Consider the following 19,740-nt stretch of genomic DNA (forward strand, 5'->3'; position numbering starts at 1 on the left):
TTACACAGTGTAAATCAACACTTTTTAATGCAGAGAGGGTGAGAGGCATATGATGATGCTCCTGGTTTACAGTAAAACTTGAGTTTGACCTTGAAGCAAAGTCGCTTAAATTTACTGCAATAAAAGGGCGAGAATTTTCACAAATAACACCTGAAATGCAACACATTGTTGATCAATTGTCTTCCCGACTACAAAATGTGGCGAACCAAGAAGCGGTTTGATAAACTCCTGCCCGTTTGACCTTTGTCTTTTGAGCCTTTGAACAGTCATGTACAAAGCGATATCAAAACTCAACATGACTTGTGGCCAACTGAATACCAGCGCTCTGCCGAGGACTGATAAGATGGCGCACAGTCTAGGGCAGATTACCATACTGAGAGTCTGAGTGGGGAGAAAGATGTGTTTGTCTGTGAGTGTGTGAGCGTTGGTAGATGTTCAAATATCTGGGCTCGCACTATAACTAATGGTGCCGAAATATGCGTAAGCAACCCAATGCCCCTCCTCCTCTGTCCATCATGTCAGTGCATTATTACAGGAAATACCATGCATTTTGATAAAGGACGAAAGCCTCTGGCGTGAGTGGAATGCAGTTGACGGACACGTTGTGTATGATGCAGACTTTTATTTTGCATCACACAAGTGAAGTTAAGAATAAAGTTGAACTTCAGTGGTGGGAATGCTCTGCTCATTACAGCAGCAGTATAGAATAGCAGCAGTATAGAATAGCATGCATACATGCATTACATGAGCATTTCAACAGTGAGTGTCATTTAAGTCAGTCGATCACATCCATTGTGCTAGGCTAAGCAGTCAAAAAATAGGGAAAAGACCTCCAGGATTCACTAAGTAGTTTGCTGTTTTGGCTTTGAGCATAATAGATATGAAATTAATCAATTGCAATGAGGTTTCATGTTCTGGCATCTATAATTTGTGGGGTACACATCAATATCAGATTAGCAGTGAAAAACTACTAAATTATGTGTTTTCCCAATAGGAAAAAGTAAAGTAAACTGGTTCAGTTGCAAGTCTTTGCAATTGATGACGACCTGCAGTCTCATTGAAATTAGCAGACATTTAGTGTCCTCTAAAAGACTTCTACTGCAGCCAACAAAATAAAAAGCTTATCTGCCAGTTTCTGCATCTGACAGGGATTCTGTGGATTCACCATTGAACCTGAAAACTCCAGCAGGGATAAGAACCCCAAAGTAGGCATGCAAATAGATTTGGTATATGTCTTTCGACCTGTTTCCATAAACAATTGTTTCTTGGGCAATTCTTTCACATCCATATTTTTTTTTGTGTATTTTGGAACTAGCTGATGCTCAATCTCATCCTCATCTTCAAAGTCACTGTCAGACTCTGAATTTTCAAAATGTGATATTCACATTCTGAAACCCCTTCCTCTACAACATCATCAAAAGCTTCTCTCTCTTCCAAAATCAATTGCAAGACCCTCTGAGCAGAGAATATTTTGGCCATTTTGATCAGTTGTGATAAGGAACCACACGGGCAAAGCTATATTTATTGTCCCGCCCCAATTTTCAGCTGGGATGGAGTATGAGCAAATAAAGATTGGTTCCTGTAAGACAGAGGCTAAGATGAGCGGGAATGTGAGAGCAGACAGGTGTCGGTGCTTGAATTTTTCAACACTGTTGCAACCTTCCACACTTTTATTAGCCCTGGGTCAAGTGGACCTGGACATCCTGTATGTAATATAAATAGTGGGGGTGTACAGTGTGTGGTCATTGAAAATGTGTTCTGATACATGTTCTTTGCAGAAAAAATGCCAATGAGTCTGAGTTTGAAAAAATAATTAATCGGATAATTTTTATAATGGGTCCCACAGACCGAACACCAGGGTTAAAAAGCTTTTTTTTTTTTAATGCAGTCCGCCAGTTATTACTCCACACAAAACGCACGGGAGCCACAATAGATCACTTACAACAAACTTCACAGAGACCAAAACAACACCACCATTTAGTTTACACCAAATATTCTCTGGTTGAGCTTGGCTAAAAACACAAATACACAGAATGCAGGGAATAACACAAATTCCTCTCAAATCAAATAATAAGAGATGATGTGCAAATGACAATCAGCAGCGAACAATCAGCATAATGTGAACAACAGTAGTCCAGTATCAGAAGAAACTATAGCGCTGTCTGTACATCTGGAATTGGCTCCACTTCACTTGATACTGTAATTAGGTAAATGGGGAGGGGGGTTGATGTAACATAAGCAACAAGACCACTTATGTCCAAACAAACCGATGAGCACTCTGCAGTATTTGCAAACAAGTGATTATCAGTTGTATAAATATACAATTCGCTCCCTCAGTGTAAACACACAACAATTACCCAGGAAAAAAGACAAAAGTCAGATAATTCAAAATATTGGACAAAGAAAATACAACAAGCTAGGGACACCACAGTGCCTGAAACTTCTCTTTGAATCAATAGTAGAACAACACATTACCACAGCAGACATGGCCGTGTACAAACAACACAAACTCAACAAACAACTGCTGCTTGGAAACTTTGTGATTGTTGACTTTGTCATCTGGAGAGGAGTTCAGCAGTGAGTTGTTGCACACTTACCTGTCCGAACTGGCACCGCCAGGTCCACTGCGCTCAGCTAGTCCACTGCACATCAGGGATCACCATCATCGAGGACAGGAACATCGTTGGTGTATGCGCGGTGCATTACAATAGTTATTAATTAGGATACATACAACATTTTGCAACATTATGCTGAAGTGCAAAAATGCTAATTGGGACCCCGACCCATGTGGGACCCCAAATGTAATTGTGGACTCGGACTGTGAATGCAAACACTCACACCATTTCCAGAGTGCAGCGTCTCCTCTCTGGAGCTCTGCCCACGCCGACACACCAGCAGCTTCTTCTCTGCTGCAGCTGCTGCTGATTAAACTCCTTTCATCGCTTCCATTCTCACACAGTGTAGCGAACTACAATGGCCTGCTTTTGGTATTCAAGATTACAATTTTATCCGATAATTATTCCATTTAATCTAGCAAACCAAAACCCAAAACGCATATTATCAATATAATATTATTTCGGTTTTGTACACTTAAAATGTGTTTTCTTGTTTTGTTGAATGGGTTATCTAATAATATCTCATAACAAATATAAATCTTTGTTTTTGGCATTTGGTTTGGTCGCCTCCTGTTGAACTCTGCTGCTCACAATCTTATCTGCAGATGTTTTGCAAAGCATGTTCCACATAGATGCATTTTATGTAAATAAAACTAGTAAAATAACTTTTTATATATCATTTAATGATATGTTTTTGTCCTCATCGATATGTTTTTAGGGTTAACATGTTTAGACGGTGATGTTATGATGCTGTATGAAAAGTATGAGGGGAGACAATACCGCTGTTCACTAAAGGACTCTTCGACATATGCTTGATGTAGAGCGGCATCTAAAACAATTGAATGATCGGATGATACACGGAGCAAAAAAAAAAACACACACACACACACACACACACACACACACACACACACACACACACACACACACCCCCCCCCCCGACTTGGTTATAAGTAAATGTATAAGTCGTTACTTCCACCCCTGGAGCTGTATACGAACACACTGGGCTGCTGTTTTCCCATGTAGGGATTGTTTGTCCGCTCTGTGACTTTGCCTTTTGACCTCTTGTCTCCTCCAGGCTCCCTGGTGGTTTGTACAGACCTGTCCTGCTATGCACGGCATGGGGATGACAGCTGCAGTGTAAGACTTCATAGCTCTGCCTGAAGAAGGCACTCTGTGCTTGTCTCTCTCCAGTGGCCAGAGTTGACTTGTTGGTGCCTGATGGCTATTAAGATGATCTGACAGATGTAGCTTTTTGTTATCTTTGCAGGATGGATGAGAGTTTTTTCCGGATAGTTTTCCATGAGTGCATTATACGACGCATAACACAACAATCTTAGACACGTATGACCTGTTAATTAAAACATGTCAGATAAATAAGTAAAAAAAAAAGGTGCATTAGAATTCGTGCCGATGTTGAAAGTGTTGCTCTACTGTGGAGACTTTGAACGCACCAGTAAATACGTGACGTGTGGGTGGAGCTGTAGGTCCAGACCTGCTCTACCAGCTCTGAATGTGATCGGGGAGATTTTACAAAAGGATGCCACCATGGAAAACCTGCGCGAGGAAGAAATGCGTAAAAATGCATCTACATGCATTTAATGCTTTTGTTTTCAATTGTTTTTCGAGTGAACTATTTTGCTTTTTTTTTTTTAAACAACAGCTTCGCAATCATGCATGCATTTGCCTGCAGTCGTATGGACTTTTGTTTGGTCTTTTTATTTTTTAAATATCAGTCGTTTAAGTCAAAAGACGACCGCTTCACTGGAAAGAGAGCCTGACAACACACTGCATTCTTTAGGAAACTTACTCTAAAGTTCTCTTCATGGCGTTTCAAAATGACTGACTCTAACTTGAGGAACGAAAGCAACTATGGGATCTATTTTGCTGAAGCTTTTAATGGATCTGTTCTGGACAGAAACGACAGCGCCACGACATGTCCGAACTTCATTGTGGACTCACAGGTTGTCGGCGTTGGAATCTTTCTCTTCCTTTTTATTGTCGTGGCAATCGTTGGGAACATTTTGGTTATCCTGTCAGTTGTATGCAATAAACATTTGCAGACTGTCACAAACTTCTTCATCGTCAACTTAGCCATGGCGGACCTGCTACTGAGCAGTATTGTGCTGCCCTTCTCTGCATCTCTAGAGGTTCTGGGATGCTGGGTTTTTGGCAGGGTTTTCTGTAACATTTGGGCAGCGGTGGATGTGCTCTGCTGCACCGCATCCATCCTCAGCCTCTGCGTCATCTCCATCGACCGGTACATAGGTGTGAAACACTGCCTGAAATACCCAACTATTATGACAGAGAAGAAAGCAATAGTTATTTTAGGGCTAGTGTGGGTATCATCCACGGTCATCTCTGTTGGACCACTCCTGGGATGGAAGGAACCGCCGCCTGTCGACGACAGAATCTGCAGCATCACAGAGGAGCCCGGCTACGCGCTCTTCTCCTCGCTCTTCTCGTTCTACCTCCCGCTCATGGTCATTCTCATCATGTACTTTCGGGTCTATGTGGTTGCCCGAAGGACTACCAAGAGCCTAGAAGCGGGTGTCAAACGAGAGAGGAACAAGTCGATGGAAGTGGTCCTCCGGATACACTGTCGCAGCGTGCTGGAGGACGCGCGCCCGACCAGCGCAAAGAGCAACAAAAACCACCCGTTTCGAAGTTCGCTGTCAGTGCGCCTGATGAAATTCTCCCGGGAGAAAAAGGCTGCTAAAACCCTCGCCATCGTTGTGGGGATGTTCATCTTGTGTTGGCTGCCCTTTTTCTTCTTTCTGCCTATGGGTTCGTATGTCTTGTAACTTTATGTTCCATGTGGCAGCACTACATGTCCCCAGTGCGTCTATGGCACTTTAGGTGTTTGCAAAAAGGGATGTTATAACAGAGGCTATGGTCTCTGTCAAGGACATCAAATTAGTGTATTCTTAATAGTTTTAGTACATTAAATTAAATCAAGGAACTGCAATTACGATTCAACACGGCAGATTATATAGTAAATCGTTTGCAGGGATATATTTTCTAGTTATGTGATCAGTTATGAATTCGCATCACTTGAAGAGATTACACTTTGCCAGCCTGCAGCTCCTCATGAGAACCGCGTCGATTTACAACACGCTTGCTCACAGTATTACATCAATAAATTACAGTTACAGAAAATGTACAACATAAAACATATTGGCAAGATTGAGGCATAAGAGAAAACAGAAAAACGACTGGTTTATTATAAAAAAAACTATGCCAGGAATTGATCACACTTAGTGTTGGTATGATCAGGTCCGATCTGCAACGTGACTATCAATGTGGCTTGTTTTCATGCCGATCATTTTTTCTACAAGTCTGTTTTTTTCCGTTGGCTAATATCACATTGTCATAGACTGACACTCTACACTGATGATAATTTAAAAACAAAAACCTCCCAACATCTTGCAGCCATCACAGACACCTATTCCAATGGGCTATCTGTTTTAGAGAGAGTCTCTCATAGTAACACAATAAATTTATGCATACAGATATTTGGTTGTGAAGGGTTTTGTGTTTCATGATCTTCATAGCAGGGAAGGTTACAATTTGAACATTAAATTCTACCTGAGATTCTTTACACTGAGGACTAGAAATGGCGTTAATGTTACCAACAGCTGAGACATGGAAAATCACTTGATGAAAAAGCCCTTCAGAGGTGATGACTAATGCAAGTCATTATGTATTCTACATACAACTTAAATGCAACATCCATATACACCTGCACTTAGAGAGTAGCCTATACACACACAAAACACACACACACACACACACACACACACACACACACACACACACACACACACACACACACACACACACACACACACACACACTTATGGTGGCCTCATGAATTTTTATTTAGCATATTATTTCACATAATTGATTGTGAAAGCCATTATGAACAAACGGCCAGTGTCTTTATCAGGTATAGCACGTATACAGCCTTCTCATTCTTGCTGCACCTCCAGATTTATTGAATCAAATTATTACAGTAAAGCTTACAGAGAGAGAGAGAGAGAGGGGAATGTTTGTATCCAGAAGTCTAAGATATACTCCATCTTCACTTGTGATTGCATGGACAAAAATGGGTTTGATTGTTAATGGACTACAAAGTAATAGACCATCACGATCTCATATCATTCTCATAAACATATAATGCCTTTGTGAACATATTATACAGCCTCTGCACTTGGGAAACATCACGAAGGATGCAGTATACAGAGTCCATGATTCTTAGTGTGGCTCTATGCTAAAATATATATTAGACATTTTCAAAAGAGAAAACAAAAGGGAGCTCTGCTAAAAGGAATAATTATCTTGGAGATTATGCTTTGTTTAATTTGTGCAAACTGGTAGATGGTAGGCCTCTAATTTGTATGATACGTTTCGATTCTAAACTAAACTATATTGTCTGCAGTATCATAATAATATAATGTGATTGTTTAAGTCGAGTAGATCTCCGAACTCAAAGGAATTTATGGTCGTTGCTGGTAATGTGTCCTGCAGAATCCCCTCGGACATGCTGTACTGCAATCTGACCCTGTACTTTGACCTCCCTGGAGGAAGTCATTCAAAACACAAAGTCCCCATAGGGATCAATAGAGTGTTTCCCTGTTTTATGGATTCATCCTTATGGCGGGAGGGTTGCGTCTTGTTGTTTGAAATGAGTGATTGATGAGTGTGGAATATTCACCACCTACAATTCTTAGCTCTGCTTACCCATACTCAGTCAGTAAGAGAGATTGATCCTGGAACATTGTTGAGACATCATTAATGAATAACCTTTTGCTGAGAGGCAGACATACTTTTAGCACCTCTTGTGCCAATCAGGGCTGTAGAGTGCCCAAACACAATTTGCTTGTATTAGTGCACCAGACTCATGAATACCAGAAACTGAGGGAATAAAAATAAATAGCCTTTCAGAACTACTTATCTCATTGGGAATATAGATTTGACTATTTTTAATTTTCTGCTTTTCCAATATTTGTTGCACATACTGTACATCCGACCAGCATAAAGACACACTATCATATATATGCATCAGGTTTCCAATCATTACAGTTTATAGTTGACTTTCTTTGTTTTAAAGGTTTGCTGTGCATTCTATTCTAGGAATATTGGGACAATACACTTGGTCTAAAAGCAATGACATGATTTTGCAATTTGTATGAATAGAAAAGTTGTGTCCATCCATGTCCAAAATGTGTGGACTCCGAAATGTAATAAATTCCAATGCTAGTTATGCTTAGATGGATTTACATTTTTACTTTGACCTTAATGTGGACCCATACATGTCAAACATAACAATGGGCTTCATGAAAAAATGAAGCCCATAGAATCCTCTCCTATCCCAACGTCCTGTTTGGTACAATGCACAGTGCCAACACCGGTGGAGCAAGGGGCATTCATGTGTGCATGTTCAAGAGAGCGCCATCGTCAACCAGGAAGTGGAACTAGGATAGATCAATTATTAGATATTTACGCAGACAAGAAACAATAAAACACATATTTGAATGAAATCATACTTAATGAAGCAAATGTATTAATCAACAAAAATGTATAATACGTTTAGACGATGTAAACATGTCAAATAACCCAAAACCATATATTAAACTAAGCTGATAAATAAAGGAGCTTCTCACGAATTGGTGAGAGAGCGGGTGTGTTATACTTGTTTATGAAGAACACAAGACTTTCTCTCTTTAAAATGTATGATATTCTATATTGTTCTATTTGTTAATAAATTAATTGGTATGAGCATAATTGATATGACCAACAAGTATTGTAGCCTGTAGCCTGCAAACCTCATTTATCTGTGCCAGAGACTTCCTTTGTTAATAAACGATCATTAAGAATAAAAAAAATTAAAGTGACATGTTTCTTGATTATGGGCACTGCCATTTATTTATAATTTGATTTCACATACACCTCCTGCTGCTGTAAATAAGGAATTCAGCAAACTTAAAACTGAAATTAGTCCTCAACAAAAACAATGCCTACTCCTGAGGAAATGGTTTAGCCTTTAATGACAATGAAAATATATATTCATGATAAGTTTTGTAAGATGTATGTCTTCGGTAGGAACAAATGTGCTTGGGGCAGAGAGTTTTAAAAGACTAATTCATAGTTGGTTTTAGTCTTTCATGTCTCATATCTAATGTAATCCTTACAGTTTATGGCTACTATAATAATTACAATATGTAATTTGGTCAAAAGAACTTACTACAAATGCATACTAGTGGTTATGCAAGTGTTGGCCATAAGTTGAGGGGGAGTTTTAATAAGCCATCAAAGGTTGACCTTTTCACAGAATATCAAATGCCAGGGAGATAATTCTCTAAACTCTTTAACTGAGGGCTGATCACGATTCTGTCTGCTCACACAAAAGAGAGGTCCCAAATTGGACAGGTCCCTAGACTCCTTCATGAGCTTCAATGTGTAATCAAATAATTCATTCATGTAATTAAGTAAGAGCCACTGTGAACTTAAAAAAAAAACAACACATCCTCCAAAAACATTTCAAATAGCCATCATCTTTTCCGACACGTCCTGATTAATAAACAACAGAATGGGTTTGTTTTCAAATTACTCTCAAAATGACATATAAGACCATTGGAAAATACCACCAGCAACAGACACTGTTGATAAACAGTCGGTTCAAAAAAGTATGTTCGTTAAGTAAATGAGGAAGTCGTATGTGATGTAAGTTAAGTACGTTACGTAAATTATCTTACATACATAAGTTAAAAAAGGTCAACGAGGACCTTTGGTTTCACATACAGCAGTCTCCTGGCTGAAAGTCCTATGTTTGTTTGACCCATCCATCCATCCGGACCTCTTCCTTACGTGTACTTTGTCTCTCTTTGTACTACATTACCTGACTTTCTTCTATAACGGTAAATATCAGTTGCATTAAGTCATTTACTGACTTATAACAGTGTTTTATTCGGGAGGATGGTCTGATTTTAGCAGACATCAAACTTTAAAAGATAATGTTATCTCATAGGAAATAAAACAAAAATATATTATCTGTTGTCATGGTGCAGTAGTAGTGCGTCACAGTGGTGAATCACTTACTGTCTGCCTTTACGGTGATGTCATTTCAGTGAGAATAATCAGTGGATATAACACTTCATTAATCTTAGTCTTTAACAGTGTTGCATCAAAATCTCCACAGAATATTGTTCATGCTGCAGAAAAAGTTACAAGTCCGAGAGAGAACTGTCTTATAATACAGTTTTTGTCTGTGAGTGAATGAGACAATAAAGTAGTCCATGTGTTATTGGTAGCTGATGTCAAAACAGCATTAACCATTGTTTAAATTACATACAAGCCATTTTGTATATTTCTACATTGTATTAACACAATTGAAATGAAAAAAAGACTTCTGGGCTCAGGCAGTGCAGACTTGATATTAGCACTGTGACATGTTGCCTCTGTGTCCAGGGTCAACAACTATGTTACATCCAAGAGGGAGACAAGAACAACAAGGAAGCAATAGGGAAAGGCAGCTTTCCATGAAAAACAGCCTGTCATTTCATGTCATAACCAAAATAGCAAGTAAAACATTTGAAATGCCTTTAGGCAATTACAAAAATGAATCTCATTCAAACACCTAACAAGACGATATCCCTTCATAGAAAGCATACACCACTGGAAAATTGCAATCCCCTTCATGTTATTAGCAGTTTAGTTAATGAAGACATTTTTGTAATCAATTAAAATCACTCAAGAAAGCATTCAAGTAATTTGCACTAATAAGAACACGACTCACATGTTCTACTTCAGCAACAGCCTCATCAAAATAGTTGTGTGCTATGGGGCATGTGGTTGAAACATGCTCAGTAAATATCTCTCCCCATTAATAAAAGTTCACAAAATGTCAGAGCTTCTCACACCACACACATTATGCTGTGAATACCCTACTGTCAAAGGGATGAAAAATACCTAATATATATATCACAAGCATAATACAGCTGTATAATATATAGTTTGTTTCAGATTCAGGTTACGTTTACCTCACATTTAAATACACTTGCCACTTTATCATACACTTGTCACTTTCGCATAACACTTACATTCCATGCACTTTATTTTAACTTTAATTTTATATTCTACTGCAGATTCAATTGTAAATATTTATGCTCTCATTTATTGCACTCCCGCCAGGACAAATTCCTTGTATGTGAAAACATACATGGCAATAAATGGTTCTGATTCTGATTCTGATTCATGAAAGGGTTCTTGAATTGTTAACAGAACAATCAACGCAGTTTACTGTTCTTGTATTGTGCAGTTACGGTATGTTTCCTCACAATTATTTCTTATGGCTCCATCTCCTTTTAGGTGCCGTCTTTCCAGCACTGAAGCCATCAGAAACATTGTTCAAGGTGGTCTTTTGGCTGGGCTACTTCAACAGCTGCATCAACCCCATGATCTACCCCTGCTCCAGCAAAGAGTTTAAGCGGGCATTCACGCGGCTCCTCAGGTGCCAGTGTCATCAAAGACAAAGGGTCCTGCGTCGCTTCTATGACCACAGGTGGCGGGCGGCTGTCAAGGGAATGACAAAGGATCCGAGAGGAGACAGTAAGCCTGGCTTTGCTGTGCACGAATCCTGCGGCAACTCTTTGTTTCACAAGGGGAAAGGGCCCTCGCTAGGTTTCAAGAGATGGAGTCTGTTTCCACCTCTGCAAAAACCTTCTTTTCAGCTCAAAGAGAAAGTGAACAATCTGTCAAATAAAATCAAGGGAGGGCCAGGAAAAGGAACCAAACCTGTAGTGGGTCGGATGGATATAGTAGACACAGTTTCTATGGGGATTTACAACTCTTGTGAGCAGAGCAGTTATCAGTTCTATGATCTGGCAGATTGCTATGGTCTTAAAGAGACTGACATATAGGGGCTAACCATAGAATATTTTATTCATTTTCACACAGCCATATTGGACTGACATAAGGACATACTTTTCTGTTCACAAAGCATCTGTGAATCCAAGCTTGATTAAAGCTGCAAGAATGGCTTTATCTCAATCCTTCATTCACATCATGTTGATATAGATGAAAAATATTGCTATTTAAGTGGTAAGGCAAGTTCTTGGACTTACTTTAATCACTTAGAAGCAATGTGCTTCGACATTACACAGCCTAGTTACATTATACATTGGTCTCATTTTTACCGCTTGTTTCTTTAAATGTATATATAAAATGTATATTTCCGCTGATTGTAAATAAACAAGTACATACAGCTGTAAGGGATTGAAAGAAATATTTAGAAACAGAGCAAAATAAGAGTTGTAAGTAAAGATTTTGTTGTTGCCAGAATGTCCGGATTTAATTAAATGTAATATGTCAAAATGATTTATGATATTTCATCCATATTTGGGGTTTTGACAAGGCATTGTAATGGTAAGAGTCTGCCTATGAATAAAGATGCTGCACAGTATTTATTCTAACTGTTGGATTTATAAGTTCATTTGGCATTGATATGTACATTTATTTGAATAAAAATCCATATGTCCTCTTGGCCCGCTTAGCTGTAATTTGTTTGCCAATTGAGTGCTAACTGTGAGCTAAAAATTATTTTTTTAGGAATAACTTTGATGTTTTGTTTGTTAACGTAAGATATAAATCTGAATTAAAATAAAAAGCAAAACAAGTTGAGCCAACAATGTTTTTGTTTTCTTATCCAGCAGATGTCCCTATTTCTCCGTTTCACTTCTTGCATCTTGTCACCAGTCTTGTGCTTTTAGGAAGAAGAAACATGTTTTCTGACAAATTAACAATGAAATTTAGAGAGAGAGAGAGAGAGAGAGAGAGAGAAAGAGAGAGAGAGAGAGAGAGAGGCAGATACACTATCAAGAATAATACATCTTAATTGCTTCCTGTTATTTGCCTCATTCCACCATGAGTTTACTCAATTGTTTTTTTGACCAAGGGGAAAGTCAAACAGCTGAATTTGTAATCATGAACATACAGTAAGTGACGGGGGGAGGAGGAGGAGAAGGGAAATATATTAATTACATAAATATAAGAAATTTCTCACCGGTGGACACGCTATAAAGTATTCAAAACCATTATACACAAATAAAAAAGCATTGCTTGTCGTCATGCTTTGAATTCTCCTTGTTGTGTTCTTTGATTAATGCCCTTCAAAACAATTTGTCCCTCACTCTTCTGTCCCTCAAAAAGAAAATAGACTTGAAACAACATAACATAAGAGTATTTTTTCTTTAACTGGAGTGATATAATGTACTGGTTCCGACTGTTTGCCAGTGACAAAAAGCAAAATAGTCTGCCACGGCTTTGACTCCTAATTGTCTGTATTGACAACACTGGCACTTGTTTAACAAAGGATGACTTTGACTATGGCTAATCAAATAAAAAAAGTTTATTATTTGCACAAAGCTGTCTGGTCCTTGGCTTGATTTTGAGTGTGACGATACATTCTGGGCACTATCTCTATGCCTTGCAGGTTTAGATTATATATTAAAATAGGAGGCAATAGCAGAAACTGACATAAAGGATTTGCCAGGTCTTCCAAAAACTAAAGAAAAAGGCAAATCTTGTTGCTCACTTTACAGCAGTGTTAAACCACACATTGAATCACTTTGTCGTTGACAGCTGACACAATGTTACCATGGAAACACACATTCACCATTTACTCTATCTGAGATAGCCTGAGGTAAGGTTGGTTAGTTTTTAAGCCTTTAAGATAAACATTTTGTTTTCCATTTTTGCATTTTAGCCAAATTAGTCTGCCTTTATCCTCAAACAACTCTATTATTACAGTTTGAAAAGCAAAACTGAGACTTCCCTCAAGGACCAAACAAAGATCCATAGTGCTAACTGAAAATATAAAGAAATAACTATAATTACACACTGAATGAGGTTTTGTGAAAATATGCTGCAAAAGTCATTCCAAAGAGTTAATGAGCGAGAGAGGGAGGAAGAAGGAGAATCTTGCTCCAACAAGACCAAAAGTCCTGTTTATTAGCCTCCACTAAGTGTAGCACTTTGGGAAAACTAAATATGTATAAAAAAAAAAACGATATTCCAGTGAATGTATCACTGAATAAAATTACAAAGCTACCAGAATGCGTTTTTTCTGAGTAAAACCTGAAAAGAAATGTTGGGTTAAAAACATTTTTTTTTTAATGTTTTACTCAAGTTTGTAGATTGATTTAAGGCATTTTGTGCATGCAGGAGGCATTGTGTGTCATTATACCACAACATAATCGAAATTCAAGATTAGAAGAGCAACATGTTGCAAGTGATAGACTAAGACATGGGCCACATTTGGTTCATCTTTGTGAAATAAATTAATCTGATGCGCATGTAAGTGTCATTAACTGTAAACACCTTAGTGATTTTTGTAGTTATTTCACAACAAACTTGTAATTCAAATGTCATGATGAATGTTGAATTAGGAATAAATAATACATACAATAATACAATAAATAATACATTTTGATATTGTCTGTAAAAAAGAAGCTAAAGTAAATTCTTTTTTTAAATGGGTTATGATAAAATAAAAGCAACCTGAGAGCACACACACACACACACGCATGCACTCAATCATCCACCACCTGCCATTTTGTCACAACATCTTGAGGTCTACTATTACTTTCCGAAACTGTGCTCTCAGACAGCAATCATTTCAGAGGAATAATCAGAAGACAACTTCATTTAATTTCTCTATCCAAAGATACCATCTAGCAAGCATGTTTGGAAAAGTAATTCTGCCTTGGTGATTACACACTGAACACTGTTTATTGCAACAATCCAAATAATATTATAGTATACAGACTTCTAATTATTTAAATCCTGCCAATCCTACCTACTCCATTTTATATTTAATAGCGTATATTGTAATTTTCACACCACAAACAATGAAATCAGATAAATATGAAATTAGTTAGTTAGAGAAAACAATGTGCTGGATGGTCATTTTAATTTAATGAACATTATTAACATTTTCGATTTTCAGATTGATTTGGAAAAAATATTATACGACAAAAATAAATAAATAAAATAAAAAACAAAAGTACAAGTACAATTATACAGGGCAAGCCTATTTTTGTAATTTCACCCTATTTTTTACCTCAAAAAGCAGAATTGGATGGGTGACACTTAAATCATTATACTTTGAGCTAAACCTGTAAAAAGCCAACCCTGTCTCCTAAAAATTACGTCCTCCAAGAACTAATCTGTTCTTAACATCTTAACTGTACTGGTCATACAGAAATGTTGTAATACGTCAAACACAAACTGGTACAGTAAAGATGTTTGGATGTGGTCATAAATGTTCTGAACACATCCATATCAGTCAATATTTTGAAAACCGGATGTTGTGTCCCGTGGCTCTTTCCGGCCATTTGAATATTTTCACGTCAGTGTCTGCTGGAGCAGATTTGATTACGGAGGGAGATCCAAGTGTCTGCTGAGTTGATTGCAGTGGATGGAGTTCATCAACCCACTTTGGACCGCATTCCCAAACAACCCGACTCAGAGAAGAATGGACCCGGCCCCGTTACCGGCTTCACACCGGGGGCCAAGCACCGCCGCCCCTTTTCTTTTCCTCCGCAGAGTTTAGAAATTCAAATATGCTTTAATTCAGCGGGAAAGCAAGAAAATAACACAAACACACGAGTATAAATGTATTTGTAATGCGTCAAACACAAACCTAAAAACAATAAAACAAAAATACGTGTATAATCAATGTATTTGTAATACGTGTATAATCAGCGTATTTGTAATACGTCATACTCAAACGTAATGAAGGTGCAAATACATTTCCAGTCAACGTAATTGAACATACGTATTAGTTCTGGGGGAACGTCATTTTTAGGAGATAGGGTTGAAGGAGCACATTGAGGGTAGCCAAATATCTACATACATTTTTTTTAGTAATTCATCGGTTTATTAGAGCATGAGCTGTTTTCAAACCGCAAAAGGCTATATCAACACAGAATAAGACAAGGCAGAAAACTGCATGCAAGCATGCAACATTTCAGCATATATCAGCAGCATGACAACAGATATCAATACACCGCGTTTCATATAATTCACTGGGGTTTGCCAGAAGTACAATTAAACATCTAGAGATGCAATTAACAGGGATACACAGTACAGTACTCTTTCTAATTGATTTGGATTCAATCTCGTATAAAATAACTGACACATTTTGATAATAACTTGTAATTTGCCATCTTGGTAGATCAATTTGAGTACATGCATATTTGATGGGGGATACAAAGTGGCTAGCATTGGATTTGTACTGAAGAATCCCAAGCATTTTTGCTCATTGGCCATAACCAAAGCTCTGGCTTGTTCAACAACTGCATTTACTGCTCTTCCTTCACTTGCAAAATGCACCAGAGATCAGTCTCAGATAGTGCTTGAGTAACTATACTAATCAAATACTACAAATCTGTGCCCTTCTGTTTATTTTGCACCCTTACCTTCAAACTTTCTACACCTTTAGTCTGTATCTGCAGCTTTTTATAATGGTGTTTTATTGTCCTGCAGTTGTTGGAAGACCTGACACTCATGTTTAGTTTAGCTTGACCACTGTGGTTTTTGATCCCTCCGAAAGAGTTTAAAATAAAAGTATAAGTATACAAGTAATGACAAAGAGACATTAAAACAATAATCACTAATACAAATGAATAAGTATATCTTTGAACTCGTATTGTATATGTATTACAAATACTCTTCTCAACCTCTGTAATACAGCCAAGTTAGCCAAATGTCTTTTACATTGTTTAAGATGCACTGTGTATCATACGCCTGGCTGCTCTCCTCCGGGCAGCAGGAAAGATAATACAAAAACATTTTATCAAATATCTCGGCAGCACAATACACAAATATCTCTGACATAACGTCAACATTGTAATTTCTTCACATACTGTTGATAATGTTAGTTCATTCTTTCAATGTTTTAACCTAAAATTCTGGCCATATCCTATACATTTCCCCTTTGACAGAAGCATAATTTTAAGTATCAATAAGGTTTTTACCTGAGATTTAAATCTCTGTTGTGTCATCATAGTGAAGCTTCATCAACCCCTTGGATGTGGCCTCTACAAGTTTTGCACATCTTCCAAACCTTTGCCCTATTTCTTTTTATATGCGAGAATTCAATATACTCTGATCTTCCTACTCACTAATAAGTAGATTAAAGAAAACAAAATATTTTAAATTGTAGCCCTATCTGTTCTGCCATCCTCTTAGCTCCTTTTGAAGCTATACCCTTATATTCATTGTAAAACGAAGGATTATATTTTCAAAATATGCCCCAAAATGGCACAGTCTTCAATGTAGCATTATACACATGGATGATTCTACTTAAAGATCGATGGTGGCAGTCCCACGTCACTGACATGTCTTAAAGTATAAATACAATTCTTCCTGATTTAAACACATCTTCCATGATGTTGAAACAATTGTGGTTTTACCACATTGAATAGTGACATTGATTTACAAAAATCTAGCCATGTCTGATCACTGGTCTTTGTATGCCTACACAACATGTACAGTACTATGTTTGTTTTCAAGTTAATCTGCACGTTCATTTGCCTCTTTCCTTGTGTGCGACAGCTCCATCCCAGGGGAGGAGCCAGGCAGGCATACCCTGCAGCCCATGAACATAAGGAATGCCCTACGAAAGGAACGGTTAAAGAGACCATACAGGAAGGGATTTAGAGAAGAGTTGATATATCCTAGCCACAAAAATATGTCCCAGACAATCACCTCCGTGCTGTATTCAATAAACGGGTCCACAATGTTGACTGTAAAAAAGGGCATCCAGAAAATTAGAAAAACTCCCATAATGATACCCAAAGTTTTTGCTGCCTTTCTTTCTCTCTTCATCGCGTTTCGGTGTCTTCGTTTCTTACTTGAGTCTTTGCCGACTCCAGCAGCCATCTGGCTTTCCATGGCGCTGATCTGCATGGCTTGCCGTTTGGCAGCTTTGAAGATCTTCCAGTAGGCTATTAGCATAATAGCCATTGGCAAATAAAAGGCTACCAAAGAAGCCATGACAGCATAAATGCGATTGACCAAAAACACACATACATCTTTAGGAAGCAGGATGTCCACACCGGCAATATGGAGATCTAGCATTATGGGTCCAAAGGAGATGAGTGTAGGGCCAGCCCAACATATAACAATAAGGAGAGCTACTCGACTGTGGGACATCTTTAAAGAGTAAACTAGCGGGTTGCAGACAGCGTAGTAGCGGTCAAAGGCAATGCAACTGAGATGGAATATAGAGGCAGTGCAGAGCATGACATCTAGGCTAGAGTGAAGTTGACAAAGTAGGACACCGAAGTACCAGCATCCCTCCACAGTTCGAATCATACTATATGGCATCACTACCAGGCCAACAAGGCAGTCAGCCACTGCTAGGGACATAACAAAGGAGTTTGTGGGTGACTGCAACTGCTTGAAGTAGGCGATGGACAACACCACAAGGAAGTTTCCCACTACTGTGCAGACGATGCCAACAGAGAGGAGGACATACAGGAAAATGCGAGAGACCTGGTTCCTCATTGTAATACAGGATTCAAGTTCGATCTGAAGTGATGTGTTAGCATCGCCAAGCAATCCCAAACTGCTGTTATCCATGGTCAAATTAAGCCTGTCAAAACACACAGATACAGTTGTAAGTAATGAGTGTTTTGGTCACACTCCTCCGTAATACATTAACAGTGAAAACATTGACGAGCTACCCAGGATTCTGTTTGTTTTGTCCCAAATGCTGCTCCATGGTAACTTCTCAATAGTTAATCTCTAAACTGTAAACTTAAGTTTGACATAGGAATCATAAAAGACTGTTTGGTGTGGATGTTATGGTGTTATTGGCTTATCTAAAATGCCATCTCTCTGCTTGGAAATGAGAGCAAAACCAGATGTTCTTTTCATCAACACAATGTATTATTACTTTTTGCATGTGTCTTCTAAACCAAGAAACACTGTGTCAGATAAATACATTGCAGATCTTGAGCAGGCAGAAACGTTTCATACGAGTCATTAGGTCAGTTGAAGTGGAACTTGACACCACAGTCAAATTTTATTACAAAGACATTTAGGAATGTTAACCCTGTATGTTACACACATCTCATACATTATTGGAATTATTTAAGAATATATGTAATTTATTTTATTTCACAAGTATGTTTGCCTCTGGGAACAATTGTGTATTTTGCTCCTCTGGATTGATTGATACATTGCACACTGCAGCGTATCACACAACATAACAAATATGACTGAAAAGAGAAGAATAATATGAACTTTCCAGTACATGTAGGGTGAACAGGGAGCAAATGCTTCAGCTGACTAATATGAACAGATTTTAATGAACACTACAGGGACCGTGCAGTGGTGATGGGAAAGTGGGTAGGTCTTTGCAGGACTTGTAGACTCGGTTGAGTGGAACCCCCCCCCCCCCCCCCCCTCTCTCTCTCTCTCTCTCTCTCTCTCTCTCTCTCTCGCTCATGTGGCCAGATATTACACATTGCACTTTTAAATTTGACAGAACATAAGCCTGTAATTGTGGTACAATTACTCTTCTTTGTCATTTAGAAATTGTGTTCTTATTGTCAATTGTGATTTACACTGCCAGTAGACAATAATTAGTAAACATTTTGTGCAAAAGCTCTCTCTACGTAATGTCTTACTGTCAGGTTTATAGAAATGTAATCTAAAAATATGCCTGGTAATAATGAAAATACCTTAACATATTTAATTAAAAGGCAATGGCAATAGTTTTTCTATAGATAATAGGTGGTTACATCTTTTGAAATGCAGCAATACAAGACAATACAATACTATTAGTATGATGGTAGGATTGTCAATAGGATTCTTCCATCTGGTTCTACAAAGAACAGTTCAATTACTAATAATTAGTTTAGTTATAGAAGTAAGCATTTCCCCCTCCCCCATCCCCCCCCCCCCCCCCCCAAAAAAAAACTAATTAAGATTAAAAGCAAAGGTTTGTCAATTGTAAAACATCATGCACAACCAAAAAACTGTGTAAACAATGACACTCACCTGTGTAGCAAAGAGATGATCGTCTGTCCTCATGTCTGTATCATACTGCACC

General features: G+C 38.2%; 2 protein-coding genes across 2 annotated transcripts; one reads left to right on the plus strand and one right to left on the minus strand.

The window, feature by feature from the left end:
- Positions 1-4,420: 4,420 nt before the first annotated feature.
- On the plus strand, positions 4,421-11,536 carry adra1d (adrenoceptor alpha 1D; the record flags this gene model as incomplete). The annotated part of the gene is made up of 2 exons (XM_079219359.1): positions 4,421-5,402; positions 10,986-11,536. The coding sequence occupies exons 1-2, from the start codon at positions 4,454-4,456 to the stop codon at positions 11,534-11,536; spliced, it is 1,500 nt and encodes a 499-aa protein (XP_079075485.1). The 5' UTR covers positions 4,421-4,453.
- Positions 11,537-17,192: 5,656 nt separating this feature from the next.
- On the minus strand, positions 17,193-18,263 carry LOC306737753 (5-hydroxytryptamine receptor 4; the record flags this gene model as incomplete). Its single annotated transcript, XM_079219540.1, has 1 exon — positions 17,193-18,263. One exon carries the CDS (start codon positions 18,261-18,263, stop codon positions 17,193-17,195), a length of 1,071 nt encoding a protein of 356 aa, XP_079075666.1.
- Positions 18,264-19,740: the final 1,477 nt, after the last annotated feature.

The sequence above is a fragment of the Taurulus bubalis genome (assembly GCF_910589615.1).
Source record: "Taurulus bubalis genome assembly, chromosome: 6".
NCBI lineage: Eukaryota > Metazoa > Chordata > Actinopteri > Perciformes > Cottidae > Taurulus > Taurulus bubalis.